At 43.6% G+C, this 22582-nt stretch overlaps 1 protein-coding gene across 1 annotated transcript in view; it reads right to left on the reverse strand.

Moving 5' to 3' along the window:
- Positions 1–22582, reverse strand: part of LOC308323721 (uncharacterized protein) — a 29600-nt gene that overhangs the window by 4258 nt on the left and 2760 nt on the right. The window contains exons 2-9 of the mRNA XM_080775515.1: positions 17184–17397; positions 12574–12716; positions 10391–10690; positions 9237–9551; positions 5980–6081; positions 3906–3983; positions 1965–3795; positions 1067–1240 (exon numbers count right to left, since the gene is read on the reverse strand). Of these exons, the coding sequence (XP_080631641.1) occupies positions 1067–1240; positions 1965–3795; positions 3906–3983; positions 5980–6081; positions 9237–9551; positions 10391–10690; positions 12574–12716; positions 17184–17397 (3157 nt within the window). The remainder of the gene's footprint in view (positions 1–1066; positions 1241–1964; positions 3796–3905; positions 3984–5979; positions 6082–9236; positions 9552–10390; positions 10691–12573; positions 12717–17183; positions 17398–22582) is intronic.

A 22582-nucleotide genomic window follows, 5' to 3' on the forward strand; every position in this document is an offset into this window, starting at 1 on the left:
CGTAGTTAGCACCATTAGGTACCGTTAGCCTCGCTACTTTTATAAACGTAGATAGCAGCGAAAAGGTTAACTGGTTCATGGCCAACGACGTGTTTTTTGACGTGGTATCAACTAATCCCTCAAGGCCAAGGACGTTGTGGACGTGGTAGACAATAATTCCAAAAATTTTTAATAAAATTATCATTTTTTTCCGATTTTTTTGCATTTTATTTTTTATTTTTATGTAATCTACTAAAAACCGGCCGAAATCCGCGCGATCGTGCACTATCGTGCACGCGCGCCGTCTCTATGTGAATCGCGGCAAAAAATCTGATATTTTGGGACTTTCTGGGCTCGATTTGGGTGATTTTAGACTAACTTATGATGAAGCTATTGTTAGCCTAGCATTCCGAGAGAGTGAGGCTATCTTGTAGGGGACAATCTTTTACTTCTTGTTTACTCCCTTGAACAGGAAGTGATGTCAAGAGATTTGACTCTAACGGCATTTTCAGCATAATGGTGCTTTCCCGCCATCTGGTGGCAGTTTTGGGTGTTACAGTTAAACTGCCGGATTATATATATATAATTTATTTAGACCGCTGTTTTTTCTTTTTGCATGAAAATGACGAATTAAGAAATGGGGCATTGGCCAGCATTGGCCAGCTTTGGCGACTTTTTGAATGGCAATCGAAAAATGTGAGATATGACCACAATGGCATGAAATATCTCATTTTAAAGCTGCATGTCTCTACTTCACAATGAAAGAAAAATTATGACTCTAGCATATTCCATTGTTTAGTAATAAGCATTTTAATACACCTTGGTTTTCAGTGAACAGTGAAACCAAGTTGTACTAAAATGCTTATAAGTCAACGAAGGAACATGCTAGAGTCATAATTCTTTTTTCATTGTGAAGTAGAGACATGCAGCTTGAAAATGAGATATTTCATGCCATTGTGGTCATATCTCACATTTTTCTATTGTCATTCAAAAAGTCGCCAAATCTGGCCTAAGCCACAAAAAGATGTGATTTAAGGCTGGTAATAAGAGGTACCAAATACAAATAAAAATGTTAAATTAATCTGACCTGAGAGTCTCCAGACAACAGTTTGGGCTCTTCAGTGCAGCACAGATGAGATCCAGTCCAGAATCCTTCAAGCCGTTTCCACTCAGGTCCAGTTCTCTCAAATGGGACGGATTGGAGCTGAGAGCTGAAGCCACAACTTCAACGTGTTCCTCTCTGAGGTCACAGTCAACAAGTCTGTAATTACAGATTAAATGTAAAATCAGAGATGATCAAAACAGAACAGACCATGTTCATTGTCAAGGAGGTTCCCTGTGGTGCTGTCTGAAATGTGTGTGTGTTTGGATACTTTTCTAACTAAGCAAATAGCAGTAACACATATTTAATTTAAATGTGCTCATAACTTTCCACTGTTCTCATTTGATTGTAATACAAACATTAAATAATGAAAACGATCCCAACTCGCTGCTGTTGTTCCACTCTATGGCAGTGAAGTGAATAAATGTTCTGTCGACAGATGAACAGTCTGTACGACCGCATGCCATGGCAAAATCACCCTGATATCACTAAATATACTAAACACTAATCACACTTGAATTGGATTGCAATACTAATATATATGTAAATATGAAGTGAGGGTCTCTCTCTCTCTCTCTCTCTCTCAATGAATGAAGTATATAGTTGCGAACGCAGTGAGCACTTACTATGAGACCTAGCCCAAAGCAGCTATACGTCCAAATATGGAGTGTGTTGCATCAATCACAAACGAATCACTCAGCTCCATATATGGGCACAAAAGGGGCCAGGTCACATAAAACTTAACTTTAAAAAAACTTAACTTAAAAAAAAATTAACTTTAAAAAAAAATCTTTAAAAAACCCAAATATGTACGAGCTGCGTTCGCTTCCCGCGTTTGCGCGTCTTACTTGTGATCTAACATGTTAACATTCACACTACTAACCTGGCTGTTGTGCAGTTCCTCACAGCTGGGACCAGTCTCTGTCGCCCCTCCTTTGATGTGTTGTATTTCTGCAGGTCCAACTCCTCCAGAACCTCCTCTGACATCTGCAGCATGGAGGCCAGAGCTGAACACTGGGGCACAGAGAGTTCCTTCCCTGAGCTGTTCTCTGACTCCAGGTACTGTTGGATCCCCCGACTGACTGACGGGTCGTTCATCTCCATCAGACAGTGGAAGATGTTGATACATCTGTCAGGAGAGGCACGGCGATCATTCATCTTCTTCAGGTTGTCGATGACTCTCTGGATCTCCTCTGGACTGTTCTCTGTCTGACCCAGCAGGCCTCCTAACAGACTCTGGTTGGACTGCAGTGAGAGACCATGAAGGAAGCGGACAAAGAGGTCCAGTTGACCACTCTCACTCTTCAGGTTTTTCTTCATAGCAGCCTCCAGGAAGTCAGACAGGGAACTGTCACCGTCGAAACGGCGGTCTCCCAGGAATGTCGTCAGGACCCCCGTGTTCTTCTGAGTGAAACAGTGGGACAGGTAGACTGCAGCCAGAAACTCCTGGATGCTCAGATGAACGAAGCAGTAGACCGTTTTGTGGAAGAACAAACCGTCTTCTTTGAAGAACTTTGTGCAAAAGCCCAAGTTCTTCAAGTCCTTGTTCACATCAAGACCACACGCCTTCAGGTCCTCCTCATAGAAAATTATGTTGCCTTTGTTCAGTTGGTGAAACGCCAGCTTGCCCAGCTTCAGAAGAACTTTCCCTGCATCCTTTATGAGCTTCCCTCTGTCTGCCTCGCCTTGTTCAGGATTCTCCCGCTGTATCTCACCCATCAGGAAGTGACAGAACAGCTCAACCAGGGTTTTGGGCAGCCTGAATGTCGCCCCCATGTTCTTTGCCATGTTCTTCACAACGGTAGCAAGGATCCAACAGAAGACTGGGATTTCACACATGGTGAGGAGGATCTTTGATTCTTTGATCTGTGAGAGGATTGATCTGGCCTGGTTCTCATCACTGAACGTCTTCTCGAAGAACTCCTTCTTCTGGTCATCTCTGATGAACCCTCGTACTTCTGTCATCCTGCTTACAAACTCCTTAGGGATCTGATTGGCTGCTACAGGTCGCGAGGTTATCCAGATTCGAGCAGAGGGGAGGAGCTTCCCCTTGATGAGGTTTACAAGGAGATCTTTCACTGGGTAAGAGTCGTTGACATTCATGAGGCCAATTTCTGTTTTGAAATCAAACTTAAAGTTATTTTCATCATAACCATCCAGAACAAACATGACTTTGAAGGGGCTGTTGCTGTAGTCTCCTGACTTCTGCAATTCAGTGAAGATAAGATTAAGAATGTCTTCCTCAATACATCTGGTTTCCACGATGCAGCAGTGAATTAGCTGTGCCAAAGTAAAGTTCTGTCCCTTGAGCATATTTAACTGGCGGAACTTGAGCGGGAACACGAGGTGTTGGTCTTGGGGGAAACATTTCTTGGCCCAGTCAGACACAAATTTGTGTACGAGGAACGTTTTGCCAATTCCTGCACAGCCAACGGTCAGCACTGTTCTTTTGATTAGTCCAGAAAGGTCTTTGAACATCTGACCCAGTTGGATTTCCTCTCTTGCCCTTTTCATCTCCATCTGTCTGACCTCATGATGGCTGTGGATGTCTGTTCTTTCGATGTCTACATTGTAGAGCGGAGCGAAGACGTTTTCAAACACGACCTCAGACTGTGTGCCCAAATTTACACTCAGATATGTGCTGTTCATGTTGCGTTGAAGCTGCTCTTCATAGTCAGTGATGTGACGATATCCTGGTGTTCTCTCCAACAGACCTGTAGTGAACAAATCATTTCCATGTTACTTACACACGCACGCATGCACACACGTGCGCGCACACACACACACACACACACACACACACACACACACACACACACCTTACCTCTCAGTTTGGCAGCTCTGTCTCGTCTTTCCTTCTCTCGTCTTCTGTCTCGTCTTTCCTTCTCTCTTTCTGTCAAAGCTGAGATGTGAGACAGTGATTGGTCAGTGAGATGTGAGACAGTGATTGGTCAGTGAGATGTGAGACAGTGATTGGTCAGTGAGATGTGAGACAGTGATTGGTCAGTGAGATGAGAGACAGTGATTGGTCAGTGAGATGTGAGACAGTGATTGTTCAGTGAGATGTGAGACAGTGATTGGTCAGTGAGATGTGAGACATGATTGGTCAGTGAGATTTTAGATCTTTCCCCCCCGCCATTGTTATCAAAGATAAATAGATACATATGATTTGTATTGATATAGATTTATTACTTGCGCAAGCAGAGCGCGCAAGTAATCATTTCGCTTGGTCTCTTCGAAGTGAAGCCAAGTTTTCTTCAACCGTAAGTCCGTGCCTGGTTTGCTGGGACCAGTTACAACATTACGTCATCCTTGAGAGAGTACATGGTGTGTATATGACGTAATGTTACAAGTTACAAGTTACAAGTTACAACATTACGTCATATACACACCATGTACTCTCTCAAGGATGACGTAATGTTGTAACTGGTCCCAGCAAACCAGGCACAGACTTACGGTTGAAAAAAACTTGGCTTCACTTTTTGGAACCAAGTAACCACAGTATACTGCTAATCAAATTACAACTACATACTCTGTATGTAGTTGTAATGTGATTTGTAATTTGTAAATCTGTGCCTGGTCTGCTGGGACCAGACTACACAGATGACCATATCTCTTACGTCATCACTGAGAGCTAGTCATACATATACACACCATGTACTCTGGTCCCAGTTCTCAACGATGACGTAATGTTGTAACTGGTCCCAGAAAACCAGGCACAGACTTACGGTTGAAAAAAACTTGGCTTCACTTTTTGGAACCAAGTAACCACGGTATACTGCTAATCAAATTACAACTACATACTCTGTATGTATAAACTGAATTAAACACATTTCTCAAGAAAATGGTAAAGTATCTATCATCTCCGACTTCCACAATTATGATAATAGGAGATTTCAATGAAGACCATTATACTGAAAAAGATATAAATATAAAGACCTTCATGTCAAGATTAGGCTTTAAACAATTAAATACAAATCCAACTACAGATTTCGGAAGTATTTTAGATCATGTATATTTCAACAAATTTGAAAGTATTATTACAGAAATTGAAGTTAGAGACACATATTACTCTGATCATGATTTAGTATTAATATCACTATAGTACAAAATGAAATACATTTAAAACAATTGACAATTTACAATAAGTAATAAAATAATTATACTGTATAATATATTTTAGTTTATATACCAGTTTATATACCTTTCTTTCATCACATATCAATGATTCATTTTTCTGTAAAAAAGTAGTTAGGTAGCAAATAGTTACACGTAATGATTATACATTTCAAACGTTCCTTCACAGAGATACTGAGATGTGATAGTTTCCAGCGGTCGAAAGTACTTGCGCGCTCTGCTTGCGCACTAGTAGGCCATTTATGGCCTACTAGTGTGCAACAAGCAAGTATGCACTCGGCAGAGTGCAGTTCTAGTTATCATTATAGTTACATAAATGGATTGATTCATCTTATTATAAACTATTACAAATACACCACTTCACAAATCATTTAATGCTCCATTATCATTTTTATTAGTACCAGTACTTAAATTTGAGTAGGCTACTCGCCGATACCAAGTACCTTTAGTTTTTGTTGAGTAACCACTTATTTTACCTCATTTTACACCAATTCCATTTCATTACAACACCTTTTAATTTAAATACTAGGTGTCTTGTTCCACTATAAATCACTTAAATACTATAGGTGTCTTGTTCCACTATAAATCACTTAAATACTATAGGTGTCTTGTTCCACTATAAATCACTTAAATACTATAGGTGTCTTGTTCCATTATATAAATTGACATGAAATAGTTTGAGAAGCGCTGACGTAGAAGCATAGGGTTTTCAGAAGGCATTTGTAGAATCGTCCTCAGGTCAAACTGGGCTAAATACTTACGATGTGTCTTGTTCCCGTATAAAGCTACCAGCGCTACTGCGTACATGAAGACAGTAACAATAATCCCACGTCTTAATCCTCTGCCTGGTGGTTCTTTAGGAGCTGAAAGACAGAAATATAAAACAGAACTAGAAAAGAAAATGTCTTTACCTTTTTGAACAGATACACTTCCGGGTTGCACCATCTAGCTCCATGCTGTAAGACCACCCATGAGGTTTGGGACCTTTAGCATGCTGTTAGACCACCCTGAGGTCTGGGACCTTTAGCATGCTGTAAGACCACCCTGAGGTCTGGGACCTTTAGCATGCTGTAAGACCACCCTGAGGTCTGGGACCTTTAGCATGCTGTAAGACCACCCTGAGGTCTGGGACCTTTAGCATGCTGTTAGACCACCCTGAGGTCTGGGACCTTTAGCATGCTGTTAGACCACCCTGAGGTCTGGGACCTTTAGCATGCTGTAAGACCACCCTGAGGTCTGGGACCTTTAGCATGCTGTAAGACCACCCTGAGGTCTGGGACCTTTAGCATGCTGTAAGACCACCCTGAGGTCTGGGACCTTTAGCATGCTGTAAGACCACCCTGAGGTCTGGGACCTTTAGCATGCTGTTAGACCACCCATGAGGTTTGGGACCTTTAGCATGCTGTAAGACCACCCTGAGGTCTGGGACCTTTAGCATGCTGTAAGACCACCCTGAGGTCTGGGACCTTTAGCATGCTGTAAGACCACCCATGAGGTTTGGGACCTTTAGCATGCTGTTAGACCACCCTGAGGTCTGGGACCTTTAGCATGCTGTAAGACCACCCTGAGGTCTGGGACCTTTAGCATGCTGTTAGACCACCCTGAGGTCTGGGACCTTTAGCATGCTGTTAGACCACCCATGAGGTTTGGGACCTTTAGCATGCTGTAAGACCACCCTGAGGTCTGGGACCTTTAGCATGCTGTAAGACCACCCTGAGGTCTGGGACCTTTAGCATGCTGTAAGACCACCCATGAGGTTTGGGACCTTTAGCATGCTGTTAGACCACCCTGAGGTCTGGGACATTTAGCATGCTGTTAGACCACCCATGAGGTCTGGGACCTTTAGCATGCTGTTAGACCACCCTGAGGTCTGGGACCTTTAGCATGCTGTAAGACCACCCTGAGGTCTGGGACCTTTAGCATGCTGTAAGACCACCCTGAGGTCTGGGACCTTTAGCATGCTGTAAGACCACCCATGAGGTTTGGGACCTTTAGCATGCTGTTAGACCACCCTGAGGTCTGGGACCTTTAGCATGCTGTAAGACCACCCTGAGGTCTGGGACCTTTAGCATGCTGTTAGACCACCCTGAGGTCTGGGACCTTTAGCATGCTGTTAGACCACCCTGAGGTCTGGGACCTTTAGCATGCTGTAAGACCACCCTGAGGTCTGGGACCTTTAGCATGCTGTAAGACCACCCTGAGGTCTGGGACCTTTAGCATGCTGTAAGACCACCCATGAGGTTTGGGACCTTTAGCATGCTGTTAGACCACCCTGAGGTCTGGGACCTTTAGCATGCTGTAAGACCACCCTGAGGTCTGGGACCTTTAGCATGCTGTTAGACCACCCTGAGGTCTGGGACCTTTAGCATGCTGTAAGACCACCCTGAGGTCTGGGACCTTTAGCATGCTGTTAGACCACCCTGAGGTCTGGGACCTTTAGCATGCTGTAAGACCACCCTGAGGTCTGGGACCTTTAGCATGCTGTTAGACCACCCATGAGGTTTGGGACCTTTAGCATGCTGTTAGACCACCCTGAGGTCTGGGACCTTTAGCATGCTGTAAGACCACCCTGAGGTCTGGGACCTTTAGCATTCTGCAAACTGTAGTTATGGCTGTTTGAAGCCCAGCCAATAAGATTCAATAATGATAGTCCCCCTAGCAACCCCTCAAGGACCCTGGGGGTCCCGGAACGCACTTTGATAACCACTGGCATGGCTGGCAAATGGGAGGAGACATGTGTAGGCAGTGGGGCTATGTATGCGATAGACTACAAGGCCCAGCATGCTTTGCATGCATGCATCAGACTTCCGGGGACTAGTAAACAAGGGTTGTACTACTAGCTACTAGCTGTGTCCCGTGTCCTGTCATTTAACCCATTTTGTTATGCTTTAGCTATTGAAAAATAGCAGATCTACAAGCTCATAGCGCGCCACCGAGTGGCGCGCTACGAGCTTGTAGGTCTGCTATTTTTGAAAAATCTGACATAGAAGACATTTTTAGAATCTGATCTCAGGTCAGAATGAAAACCGTCAGGATGTAGAAGACATTTTTAGAATCTGATCTCAGGTCAGAATGGGTTAACAACATGGATGGAAACCCCTGGGCAATGTGTGTGCGCGCGCCCGCCCGTCGGCAGGGGGGTAAAGGGTACAGTTGTACCCGCTCCTGGGACAGGGGGGGCCCGGGGCCCTGCTCCTACCCGTGGAGGTAAACGGGGGCTCTCTCTCTCTCTCTCTCTCTCTCTCTCTCTCTCGACCATAGACACACGCTGTTATGCATGTTATGTAGACAGCACTATAATTGCATTGTATGTAGTCATAGCACGTCATATTATATATAGCATAGTATTAGTATATATGTATAGTTTATATGTATACCGGTAGTTTCATTATATAGATATTCCACTGCTACGTTCTTAGCTTACGCATGTTTCATGATAAATGCTTTTTATCTGATGTATTCCCCATGCTTTTTGTTCTTGCTTAATGTAAATCGCTCTGGATTAAGAGCGTCTGCTAAATGGCTAAATTGTAAATTGCTGTTAAGTTACAGTCTGTGACTAAGAAAGACTATGTTTCCTGTTTAGTTTTCCTCTTTAGAAATGTTTTCGGAACGGGTCGGAACCGGTAAAATGACACAGATTCATTTTATTTATTTATTTTTGGATCCGTGCAGAGCTCTGGACCAAAGACCAGATGGAGGAAACGCATCGACTCACTGGCCTTGGAACGTCAAGCTCAGCTTGTAGATCAAGCTAAAGCATAAGATAATGCTAAAACCAAAAGGGGTTATCGCCCAAAGTGTGTTAATACATTATAATTGCCCTCTATAACTAAAATCTAACATTTAAAACAACTAAAACATTATTTTTATTTCAAGAATTGATAATCTTTCACTCAATAGGGGGAACATATGGAAGGCTTTGCCTTATTATCCAGGGTTCATTTTAAGTCCAAGCATCTGAACGCACACACACACACACACACACACACACACACACAATCAGTAAACTACGCACCTCTGTAAAGCGGGTTGTCTACAGCCTCGCTGTGCGCCACACTGAACCAGTTCTTTATCGCACAGGATATTCTTTGAACTTTTCTCCCTTCCTCGTCGTCGCTGATCGTCACCGTCCGGGAGTCGGGTCCGCTCCATTCCTCATCGCTGTAGAACCTGGTCTCGTTGGGTTTGGGTCGAGTCCATTTATCACCGTGGAACCTCCATCGATAGACCACGGCCGCCTCTGTGACGTCTCCGATGCACTGCAGCGTGCAGTTGCTGGAGTTGGAGTCACATGGTGTCACGATGGTCAGGTCTGGATCTGGGACTCTCTCTGTTGAGGAGACAGAATGAGTCACATGGTGCCACGATGGTCAGGTCTGGATCTGGGACTCTCTCTGTTGAGGAGACAGAATGAGTCACATGGTGCCACGATGGTCAGGTCTGGATCTGGGACTCTCTCTGTTGAGGAGACAGAATGAGTCACATGGTGTCACGATGGTCAGGTCTGGATCTGGGACTCTCTCTCTGTTGAGGAGACAGAATGAGTCACATGGTGTCACGATGGTCAGGTCTGGATCTGGGACTCTCTCTGTTGAGGAGACAGAATGAGTCACATGGTGCCACGATGGTCAGGTCTGGATCTGGGACTCTCTCTGTTGAGGAGACAGAATGAGTCACATGGTGCCACGATGGTCAGTTCTGGATCTGGGACTCTCTCTGTTGAGGAGACAGAATGAGTCACATGGTGTCACGATGGTCAGGTCTGGATCTGGGACTCTCTCTGTTGAGGAGACAGAATGAGTCACATGGTGTCACGATGGTCAGGTCTGGATCTGGGACTCTCTCTGTTGAGGAGACAGAATGAGTCACATGGTGTCACGATGGTCAGGTCTGGATCTGGGACTCTCTCTGTTGAGGAGACAGAATGAGTCACATGGTGTCACGATGGTCAGGTCTGGATCTGGGACTCTCTCTGTTGAGGAGACAGAATGAGTCACATGGTGCCACGATGGTCAGGTCTGGATCTGGGACTCTCTCTGTTGAGGAGACAGAATGAGTCACATGGTGTCACGATTGTCAGGTCTGGATCTGGGACTCTCTCTGTTGAGGAGACAGAATGAAGACGGATCACAATTACTGCAGTTAAGTCTTGTTGTGAGTCATACTTACTCATCTCTTTAAGCAGGTAAGTCTTGAAGTGACGTCTGCCGTTGATCTCCACAGAATACAGCCCGATGTCTTCTACGGTCATGTTGTGGATGACCAGCCGTCCGGTGTGTGGGTCCAGTGTGGAGCGGTCTCTAAACGTCCCGTAGTAATCCAGACTATGACCCAGATCCCAGTCCGCTACCAGGTTGCGTCCGTGCCTCCACAGGATGCTGGTGACGGCTTCAGGAACAGAGCGGTGGTCTGGAAGCAGTTCCACGCGGATGCCTCTGCCTCGTGGTGGAAGGTACGTCACCTCATGGGCTGTGGAGAGAAACGCATGGCAGTCAAGTTACAATTTAGGCATTTATCAGACGCTCTGAATCCAGAGCGACTTACATTAGGCAAGAACTAAAACCATGGCAATACATCACTATACATAAAAAGTAGTATTCAAGAAACACGCGTAAGCTAAGAACGTAACAGTGGAATATCTATATAATGAAACTATACATACAATTTACAATTTACAATTTAGGCATTTAGCAGACGCTCTTAATCCAGAGCGACTTACATTAAGCAAGAACAAAAGCATGGGAATACATCACATAAAAACATTCATCATGAAACATGCGTAAGCTAAGAAAGTAACAGTGGAATATCTATATAATGAAACTTATACGTATAAACTATACATATATACTACTATGCTATACATATGTACTATGGCGTGCTATGACTATATACAATGCAATTCTAGTGCTGTCTACATAACATGCTATAAGTCTGTTTCAAATGCTATCTAAGTCTACAGAAGTGCTATCTAGGGTATAAACTATACATACTATACGTGGAACAAAATGTATTTTGGCGGGCCTTGATGCCGTCGTAATGACTGTTTTTACACTTGCTGAAAATAGCCGATCTACAGGCCCACAACGCGTCGCAGCGCGACACATTGTGAGCTTGTAGATCGGCTATTTTCAGCATGCAACTCATTGTAAAATGACTTGTACTGGATCTCTTGTCCACTCTGGTCCCTTCCTATCATTTTAGTCTAGTTTTTATTTGTTGATGAAATTGTCAGAATATATTTAGTCTTAGTTTTAGTCATCATAGCTTAGGTTTTATTTAGTTTCCATTTAGTTTTCGTCGGAGGAAAAAGGTAGTCGACGAACATTGTTGGTCTTGGTTTTAGTCGACGGAACCACTGATGTATAAACGTGAGGGCGGGGACTTCATGTAACGTTTTGGAATGCTTCATTTTAAATGAAAAAACCTCTCCCAGCAGGAGCTGATGCAGGAGAGATGGGAGATGGACGACAATTGGACCATCGCATGTGACGGCCACGCATCAGGAAGAAAGCCAGCTAACACCATGTACCGAATGCCTTATTCTTTATAATTACATTCAGTATTAACCCATTTAGACCTGAGGACAATTCTACAAATCTAAATCCTGACAGTTTTCAGACAATCCTGTTTCTATGTCAGCGGTTCTAAACGGTTTCTAGACGGAACTAGACTGGTTTCATTAGGTCAAATAAAAACCTATTTACATCACTATATTGTTTCAGAGTGAACATTTTTAACTCAAATCTCAAATGAAGGTTCCGTGGCTCAAATGGGTCCGAGAGGCTGAACCTCATCAAATGGGTCCGAGAGGCTGAACCTCATCAAATGGGTCTGAGAGGCTAAACCTCATCAAATGGGTCTGAGTGGCTCAAAAGTTAGTGGCTCAAAAGTTTGTGGCTCAAAAGTTTGTGGCTCAAAAGTTTGTGGCTCAAAAGCCGAATACATAATGGGGCCACCGTCTTAAAGGGACACTTCACCCTTTTTGCTTTAGAACACTTTCCTGGGGGGTCTTTATGTGTGTAATATGTGGTTTAAGATATTTTAGATTGTAGCAGTGAGCACAGTGTCTCTGATGTCATGGACACTGGTCTCACTTCCTTCCTGGACTACAATTCCTATAATTCTTTGGTGCACTGCTCCTCCTTGTGGATCGGGGGAGGGCTGTCTTACTGAGACAACATGTAGTCCAGGAAGGAAGTGAGACCAGTGTCCATGACATCAGAGACACTGGGCTCACTGCTTAAATCTAAAATATCTAAAACCACATATTACACACAAAAAGACCCCCAGGAAAGTGTTCTAAAGCTTCTAAACATCATTACATTACATTATTTGGATAACAAAGGTCTTACCAACGTGGAGCTGGATGTCAGCGCCCATGCCCATCTCTGGCACCGAGCAGCGGTAGGTTCCCTGGTCCGACAGCCTGACCCTGGACAGCTTCAAGGAAATGACACCCCCGGACAGATCCGACAGGAACATTGTCGCTCTCTGCCTGTCAATGGTGGAAAGGGACTATAAGTACTTTTACTTAACCCATTCTGAACGGGAACCCATTTTGGTGTCAGCATCATGTCGTGCTTTAGCTATTGAAAAATAGCAGATCTACAAGCTCATAGCGCGCCACCGAGTGGCGCGCTACGAGCTTGTAGGTCTGCTATTTTTGAAAAGTCGAAGAACGACTGACATTTTTTTAGAATCTGATCTCAGGTCAGAATGGGTTCATCAGACCAGTGTGTGTCCAGTGGAAACCTCGTATGAATCTGATCTCAGGTCAGAATACTGTAAGTAAGTACAATGTTGAGGTATTTGTACTTTACTTGAGTATTTCCAATTACCGGTACTTTTACATCTACTCCACTACATCTCAGAGCCAAAATGTCGTGCTTTTACTCCCACTACAATTATTTGAAAACTTGAGTTACTAGTTACTTTGGAGATTTACATTTTGATTAGAAAACATACCACTTCAACCCTATACATTTTGGCCATTTGGAAACACGACGCATTGAGAGCTTGTAGATCGGCTATTTTCAATAGTACATTTTATGATGCAGATACTTTGGTACTTTTACTCTAGAGATGTCCCGGATACTTTATCGGTATCGCAAAAGTATCGGATCGGCCCTTATTTGGTCATATTGGGTCATATTTATCGTTATCGGCAAATATGCCAGTCTAACCAGTGATCCGACACGGGTGTATAGGGCAGGTGAATATAATGTCGGGGCATGTGGAGTTTGCTTTGGAGTTGCCCCAAACTGCAAGGGCACATTTGAGTGAGGAGTCTGCTATAAACACAACACCAGATATATACAGTAGCTAGATTAGCTATAAACACAACACCAGATATATACAGTAGCTAGATTAGCTATAAACACAACACCAGATATATACAGTAGCTAGATTAGCTATAAACACAACACCAGATATATACAGTAGCTAGATTAGCTATAAACACTATTACCGGTCGGTGGACTTCAAAATACAATGTAAGATATCTTTTCTTTTTTATTATTATTATATGTTATTCTCTGTTATCGGTATCGGTATTGGGACATCCCTACGAACTATTATATGTATCATTTTATCAAATTATATAATAATAATATATATATATATAATATATATATACACAAAATATATCATATATCATATCAATAGTACAATTTAGAACTAGCCTACTTCATCCTTTAAGATGAATAATCAGTTGGATAAATATGATCTGAAGTGGGACGTGTTCCTCAGTCATGTTGCAGGTCCTTTGGTGTGATCCATGGTCAGGCAATGCCCTCTTGATTGTTTATTGTTTTAGTATACATATGATACGGTTGATGATGCTGCGTTTGGTCGTGTAAATAACGTAAACTATTTTCACATTTTAATTCAATTTTTCCTTTTTTTAAATTTTATTTTTTTATCTTATCTATCTTGTCTGTCCATGAATACGTACTCTGCTGTTGTTGCTTGTGTTTTGTATTGTAGGTTTTCTGTTTTATGCGTTTGTAAAAAATCTAAAATAAAGTACTGATCATAAAAATAAAAATAAAAGAACTAGCCTACTTCGTTACAATGAAGTAGGCTAGTTCATGATTTAGGTTGTTATTAGAGAAAGTAAAAGATTAGTGTTAATTTTCTTCATTTGCTGCTTTCTTTCGTTTTAGGGATTTTAGCGGTTTTTGACAGGGGCGCGGGGGCATTCGAGCATGGGGCTAAATATGTATTATTTTACAAAATATCATGGTGATTTCTTTTTTTATTATTCACTATAGTCCTAATTGACCCCAGGAAATTACATCTGGCGACAAAAGATCACAGGATCTACTGAATGTGAAGGTGGATCACAGGATCTACTGAATGTGAAGGAGGATCACAGGATCTACTGAATGTGAAGGTGGATCAGGATCTACTGAATGTGAAGGAGGATCACAGGATCTACTGAATGTGAAGGTGGATCACAGGATCTACTGAATGTGACGGTGGATCACAGGATCTACTGAATGTGAAGGTGGATCACAGGATCTACTGAATGTGAAGGAGGCCTACTGGGGGGAAGCCACACAAATATGTCAGTTTGACACATTCAACAGATCTCGTGATCTATAGCATCGCCAGGTCAGCTCTAAGAAGAGGCATCAAAGCTGCCAAAGTCGAGTACAAGCAGCACATTGAGACCCACTTCAAAAACTCCACCAACCCCCGCCAGGTGTGGGAGGGGATCAGAGCCATCACTGACTACACACGTCCCAGCATGTTTTAAATCAGGGCTGGGCAACTTTGACGATGGAGAGGGCCACTATATTTCCACACTCACTCCCTAGGGCCATATATTACTGTCGTAGCAAAAATAGCCGATCTACAAGCTTTTTTCTTAATATTTTTGCTATATTCGAATTGGAATCCTGAAAATGTACATTTTTATGTAATTTAAAATGCCTTTAATTATATGTGTGTTGAGCATAAAGCTACTAATTTAGACTGAAGTAATTAAAGCAGGTCATGTTTGCATGTTGTGGAATTGTAAACAGCTGGAATCAATACTATATCAGTGTTCTGATATTAACCTGAGGGCCACAATAAGTGAAGGTGGGGGGCTGCATGTGGCCCCCGGGCCGCCAGTTGCCCACCCCTGTTTTAAATCATCTACTATAATTCCAGTACACAAGCAGTCGGCTGTCACATGCCTGAATGATTACAGACCCGTGGGCCATGGCACTCACTCCTCTCCCTGCTAAGTGTTTAGAGAGAGACTGGTTATGAAGCACACCACGTCCATCATACCAGCCTCTTTTGACCCATACCAGTTTGCCTACAGGCGGAACAGATCGCTTCATACTGCCCTGAAACATCTAGAGGGGAAAAACAACACATAATGTAAGAATGCTCTTCGTCGACTATACAGTTCCGCCTTCAACACCATCTTACCTCGCCAACTCATCTGCAAACTCCGAACTCTGGGTCTGTCTAACTCACTGTGCAATTGGGTTCTGGACTTCCTCACAAAACCGCACGCAAGCCGTCAGGCTGGGCAAACACACCTCATCCACTCTGTCCCTCAGCACTGCATGGTGCTCCACAGGGGTGCGTGCTTAGCCCACTATTATACACCCTGCTCACACATGACTGCTCTCCCTCCTTCCCCTCCAATCACATCATAACATTTGCAAACGACACCACAGTTGTGGGGCTCATAATAAGGAACAATGATGAGTCTGCCTATCGGCGAGAGGTGGAAGGTCTGACAGCTTGGTGTGCTAATAACAATCTGCAGCTCAACATGAAGAAGACAAGGGAGATTATAGTGGACTTTAGGAAGTCAAGGCCGGACCACTTAACCTGACGCTGCCAGATGAGGGCGGTATTGCGGAAACATATTCCCCAACACAACACTCATCTGGGATCTCTGACGGAGTTGAGCCCTGAGTCAGATCTGCTTCGTACCGAACCAATCAGCGTGAGCTAAAGGCGGGATGCGGATGTGACGGTATATAGACACGTCGATATGATTGGTTGTGTTTGCACCTCCTTCCCTCAGGGAGGAGATATACCAGTCCATCCGGGCTAGTAAGCTCAAGATTGACAAACAGCTTTTTTTCCCCCTACGCAGTTCAGACTGCTAAACGAAACGATGGATCACTAGATGAGCATTGACTGTCCCCTCACATGCATCATGCACTCTGACTCTGGACTGTGATAGCTTACTGGTTCCTTTTTCATCCATCATGCACTTTAGATATCACCGTGCACTTTACTCTGTGTTGTATGTTACGTGTTACGTTAGTGTTTTTATGTACTACGGTTATGTGGGAGCTCCCTAGAAATGTCGTTGTATGCTCAGTGTATGCTTTGTGTGCAATGACAAATAAAAGTCTATTCTTCTATAGTAAATAATAGAAAAAAATGAATCACTACATTTTGTAAAAGAAATACATATTTAGCCCCATGCTCGAATGCCCCCGCCCCCCTGTCAAAAACAGCTAAAACCCCTGAAACGAAAGAAAGCAGCGCAAATGAAGAAAAATTAACACTAATCTTTTACTTTGTCTAATAACAACCTAAAACATGAACCTAGGTTGATAAAAACTAAAGTTGTCCTTAACCCATTTTGCGGGCGGGAACCCCTTTTGGTGTTATAGCATTATGTTACGCTTTAGCTATTGAAAAATAGCAGATCTACAAGTTCGTAGCGCGCCACCGAGTGGCGCGCTACGAACTTATAGGTCTGCTATTTTTGAAAAATCGAAGAACGACTGACATAGAAACACAGCTTTTTCAGAAAACGGTCAGGATGTGGAAGACATTTATAGAATCTGATCTCAGGTCAGAATGGAAAACGGTCAGGATGTGGAAGACATTTATAGAATCTGATCTCAGGTCAGAATGGAAAACGGTCAGGATGTGGAAGACATTTATAGAATCTGATCTCAGGTCAGAATGGGTTGAAGTAAAAACAACTGAGTACTTGTAGGCCGGGTTCTGGTCCTCGGTGAGGTACCGCCCCAACGAGAAGGCGACGACAAGCAGGCGCTGGTCGTTTCTGGTCCACATCACCGTTCCCCAACTCTGCATGCTGATTGGTGGGTGGATGTGACATGGGAGGATGGCCACGCCTCCAACGCCGGCCAGCACGGGTTGAGAGGAGCCAATCACATGGTTATCTCCAATCACCTTAGATTCTTAAAGGGATTGTGACATAAAAAATAAAAATAAAAAGATTTAGAATTATTTCATTTTGATTATTTTATAGTTATGTTAACGTTATGAACTAAAAACAAATATAATGGACATAAAAAAGGACAATAACATTTAGTAATTATCTGAGATCAATCATTTTTCAGTATTCTGATATTAACCTGAGGGCCACATTAGGTGAAGGTGGGGGCCTCATGAGGCCTCCAGCCGGGCCACCAGTTGATATTAACCTAATATTAATATTTCAGTTAAAATATAGCAAAAATAGCTGATCTACAAGCTCAGTGCGACGGGTTTTGAGCTTGTAGATCAGCTATTTTTGCTACAACAGTAATATGCACTGTGGCTCTAGTAGAACTATAGTGACCCTCTGGAGTGATTGTGGAACTATAGTGACCCTCTGGAGTGAGTGTGGAACTATAGTGACCCTCTGGGGTGAGTGTGGAACTATAGTGGCCCTCTGGAGTGAGTGTGGAACTAAAGTGGCCCTCTGGAGTGAGTGTGGAACTATAGTGGCCCTCTGGAGTGAGTGTGGAACTATAGTGGCCCTCTGGAGTGAGTGTGGAACTATAGTGGCCCTCTGGAGTGAGTGTGGAACTATAGTGACCCTCTGGAGTGAGTGTGGAACTATAGTGACCCTCTGGAGTGAGTGTGGAACTATAGTGGCCCTCTGGAGTGAGTGTGGAACTATAGTGGCCCTCTGGAGTGAGTGTGGAACTATAGTGGCCCTCTGGAGTGAGTGTGGAACTATAGTGGCCCTCTGGAGTGAGTGTGGAACTATAGTGGCCCTCTGGAGTGAGTGTGGAACTATAGTGGCCCTCTGGAGTGAGTGTGGAACTATAGTGGCCCTCTGGAGTGAATGTGGAACTATAGTGGCACTCTGGAGTGAATGTGGAACTATAGTGGCCCTCTGGAGTGAGTGTGGAACTATAGTGGCCCTCTGGAGTGAGTGTGGAACTATAGTGGCCCTCTGGAGTGAGTGTGGAACTATAGTGGCCCTCTGGAGTGAGTGTGGAACTAAAGTGGCCCTCTGGAGTGAGTGTGGAACTATAGTGGTCCTCTGGAGTGAGTGTGGAACTATAGTGGCCCTCTGGAGTGAATGTGGAACTATAGTGGCCCTCTGGAGTGAGTGTGGAACTATAGTGGCCCTCTGGAGTGAATGTGGAACTATAGTGGCCCTCTGGAGTGAGAGTGGAACTATAGTGGCCCTCTGGAGTGAGAGTGGAACTATAGTGGCCCTCTGGAGTGAGTGTGGAACTATAGTGGCCCTCTGGAGTGAGTGTGGAACTTTAGTGGCCCTCTGGAGTGAGTGTGGAACTATAGTGGCCCTCTGGAGTGAATGTGGAACTATAGTGGCCCTCTGGAGTGAGTGTGGAACTATAGTGGCCCTCTGGAGTGAGTGTGGAACTATAGCGGCCCTCTGGAGTGAGTGTGGAACTATAGTGGCCCTCTGGAGTGAGTGTGGAACTTTAGTGGCCCTCTGGAGTGAGTGTGGAACTATAGTGGCCCTCTGGAGTGAATGTGGAACTATAGTGGCCCTCTGGAGTGAGTGTGGAACTATAGTGGCCCTCTGGAGTGAGTGTGGAACTATAGTGGTCCTCTGGAGTGAGTGTGGAACTATAGTGGCCCTCTCCATCGTCAAAGTTGCCCATCCCTGCTCTGACAGAGACGTATAGAGTTCTTATAATAAGGGCCTAAATCACCTAATCCTAAAGATAAATCCGGCCATATCCACTTGCCCAAATGTGCTGACCTCATCACATTTGTGATGACGGCTATGGCCGTTTTCCTCACATTTAAATTATTTTTTGCTAAATCAATGCTTGGAATGGATTCAGAATCATTAACATTCATCTTTTACTTTCTCTATTATCAACTTAATACATGAGCCTTGGTTGAAAAAAAACTAAAATTGTCCTTTGTCCCATTGACGCCTGGTGCAACGCATACGTTGTTCTACCCTTGATGTCTGTCACCTTGAACTATTTAAAAGAATTTGAAGGTTTTCAGAAATCTTAGGTCTGCAGGCCCCAGAAGGCATTCCCAGATTCGGCCTCAGGCATCAATGGGTTAAAGCCTGTAAATTAAGTGTGTGCGTAAAACCAGGTTGTAGTTCCGCGCCATGAAGCTACGACACACACACACACACACACACACACACACACACACACACACACACACACACACACACACACACACGGTGGGACAATAAACAGGTGATAATTTTCAACCTGATCTGTCAAGCCTTAACATTCCGTCTGGTTTGAAAATGGAGTCTGTTCTCACCATAGAGTATAAAGAAGGATATAGGCCGTGTTGGGACGCCAGAAAAAGTGCCTAGGAAATTAGTTTCGTTCCCGCGTCATGGGCACTACTCATTCAATGCATTTTTTCATAGATAATACCCTTCTGGACTTTGGGTTAAAAGTTCTACTCATAATATCCTGCAGTATTTTGTCACAGGCCAGAAATGTATAAAAAAAAACAAATATATAACCAAAAAAACGAAAATCTTGTGCTGCTGTTTTTGCTTGTAAAATGTGTTATATTGATTTTGGCAACACAAAATCTTTATATGTCATAAATACATATACCAAACATCTGAAACAAGTACTGGTGCCTTAGTTTACTCATACGTTAATCTAAATCATGAAATGTAGCAAATTTGTTAAAAAGAACCCCGCTTCAACTATTGGCACCCAGCACACTAAAACATACACATAGTAAATTGAGCCAAAAGCTTTTGTTTCATACATTCAAATTGTCACAACCTATACTGTGTAATGATAGGTAGAAATGAAAAGCAGCGCACCTTGGCCCAAAATGGCTGGTCTATCAAAATGTTAACATTTTGATAGTTAATGTTACCCCCTAATTTGGAATAATGCAAAGAAATTACAAGACTAAAAATAAATGCAATAAAGGTTAGAGTTATTTCAACATATTGTATGCAACATTTATTAAAGTACCACAAACTATCACAGCATCTGACATTTCAGCAATAGTCCCGGGCCTTACGGATATTTCCATGCCAATCAATATTGAAGGGACCAAATGTGGCCCGGATGTAGCCGGATGGGCATGCTCTAATGATTAAGGATGTAGCCGGATGGGCATGCTCTAATGATTAAGGATGTAGCCGGATGGGCATGCTCTAATGATTAAGGATGTAGCCGGATGGGCATGCTCTAATGATTAAGGATGTAGCCGGATGGGCATGCTCTAATGATTAAGGATGTAGCCGGATGGGCATGCTCTAATGATTAAGGATGTAGCGCAGGGCATGCTCTAATGATTAAGGATGTAGCCGGATGGGCATGCTCTAATGATTAAGGATGTAGCCGGATGGGCATGCTCTAATGATTAAGCTAGGGCGCCCGAGCCTGTGACCTTCGGGGTCGCCATGGCGGACAAATCCAATAGAGCGCCGCAGTCCCCGCCCCCTTTCAGAAAAGCGAATGGCCCAGGAAGTGGAAGCCCAAATGCATTCTCCCATCGGCACTTTTAATATAATTTATTTAAAGACGGTTACGCCGCGGACAAAGCCAATTCGGATCGTGACGAATCATGACAATGAACACAATGTTTTGGGACGATCAAATCATTAGAAAGAAGAAAAGAAAGTCAGGAGACAACACTATTTGTTTTATTTTTCGTCTTATAAATTATTTGATCGGCCCAAAATATTGTGTTCATTGTCATGATTCGTCACGATCCGAATTGGCTTTGTTTCCGCGGCGTAACCGTCTTTAAATAAATTATATTAAAAGTGCCGATGGGAGAATGCATGGGGCTTCCACTTCCTGGGCTTTTCTGAAAGGGGCGGGACTGCGGCGCTCTATAGGGCTGCCACCTAAAACAGTCTTGGCTGTAACATTTGAACCAGATGAGCTACAAATGCGGTGTCTATTTATTTAGTTATTTGATCATTACAAACATGTTGGAATACTTATCATTACAATGGGGTGTGTCTGGTACCCTAATTTGCATTTCCAAGATGGTGGCTGAAGTGAAAATGAGTTATAACTTAACTTTTGACACCTTCAGCCAAGTCGATGCATGTATTTTAATCATTAGAAACACATTGGAATGTTCCAATTCCTGATGGAATCTATCTAGAACACACCATTATGGTGTACAGCTTCATCGCTGTATGCACCTAAACCATCCACTCCATGTGAGCTCCCCACGACGGAGCCCGCGTCTTCCTCACCAGCCATTTGCAGCATCCTGTTGCATACGCTAAAAGATCTGAGCATTCCAGCAGAACACGTTAATCAGTGCATCAGAGTAGTCAGAAACGGGTCTCATGGTCGCAGCTTACGTATTTCCTGTAGGCGGACTCGACATAGCTGCAGGGTTTAAACCCTCACTATACTCTTTTACGTGCTTTTTACTAACACTAACATTACAAAGATGCCAAGAACATCGAGATGAACCTGTTTAGTTTATGGCTGCTCCAGCAGAAGTGGCAACATTCCAAATAACAAAACAAACGGAATGTCAAAATATCCACCGCGGGGTCTGAGACCAGAGCCATTGGTTGAGACAAAGCAGTGAAAGGTCATACTAAGCATTTAAAGTAGCATTTAAATGACTCAATGGCTCTGGTCTCAGACCCTGCGGTGGATATTTTGACATTCCTGTTGTTTTGTTTTTTGGAATGTTGCCACTACTGCTGGAGCAGCCATAAACCAAACAGGTTCATCTCCATGTAAGCTGCGACCATGAGACCCGTTTCTGAATTCGTCTATAGGGTGAGCAGGAAAGGTGACCTTGGGGAGCGCCCGTGATGTACACCAGCACCTCTGAACAGACAACCCTGCAGTCTCACATACTGCAGTCTGCCCCAGAGATTCACCCCCAGTCTCACATACTGCAGTCTGCCCCAGAGATTCTTACATCTTAGATCCATGCCACCAAACCATCGGACATAAAATTGTACCTGGAGTCAGCAGCAACGCAACGCACATGCAGAGTTTGAAGTTGGTCGGTTGAACGATTTTCGAGATACGTCTACTAGATAATAATAATTAATTGCATTTTTATAGCGCTTTTCCAAGTGCTCAAAGCGCTTTACAACGGTTCATTCATTCATACGTTGGGAGGTGAAGCGGCGAACAGTCGACGCCAGCGTCCTCACTTCCCACATTCACACACCGACGGTGG

The sequence above is a fragment of the Protomyctophum bolini genome, assembly GCF_963924005.1.
Source record: "Protomyctophum bolini genome assembly, chromosome: 11".
NCBI lineage: Eukaryota > Metazoa > Chordata > Actinopteri > Myctophiformes > Myctophidae > Protomyctophum > Protomyctophum bolini.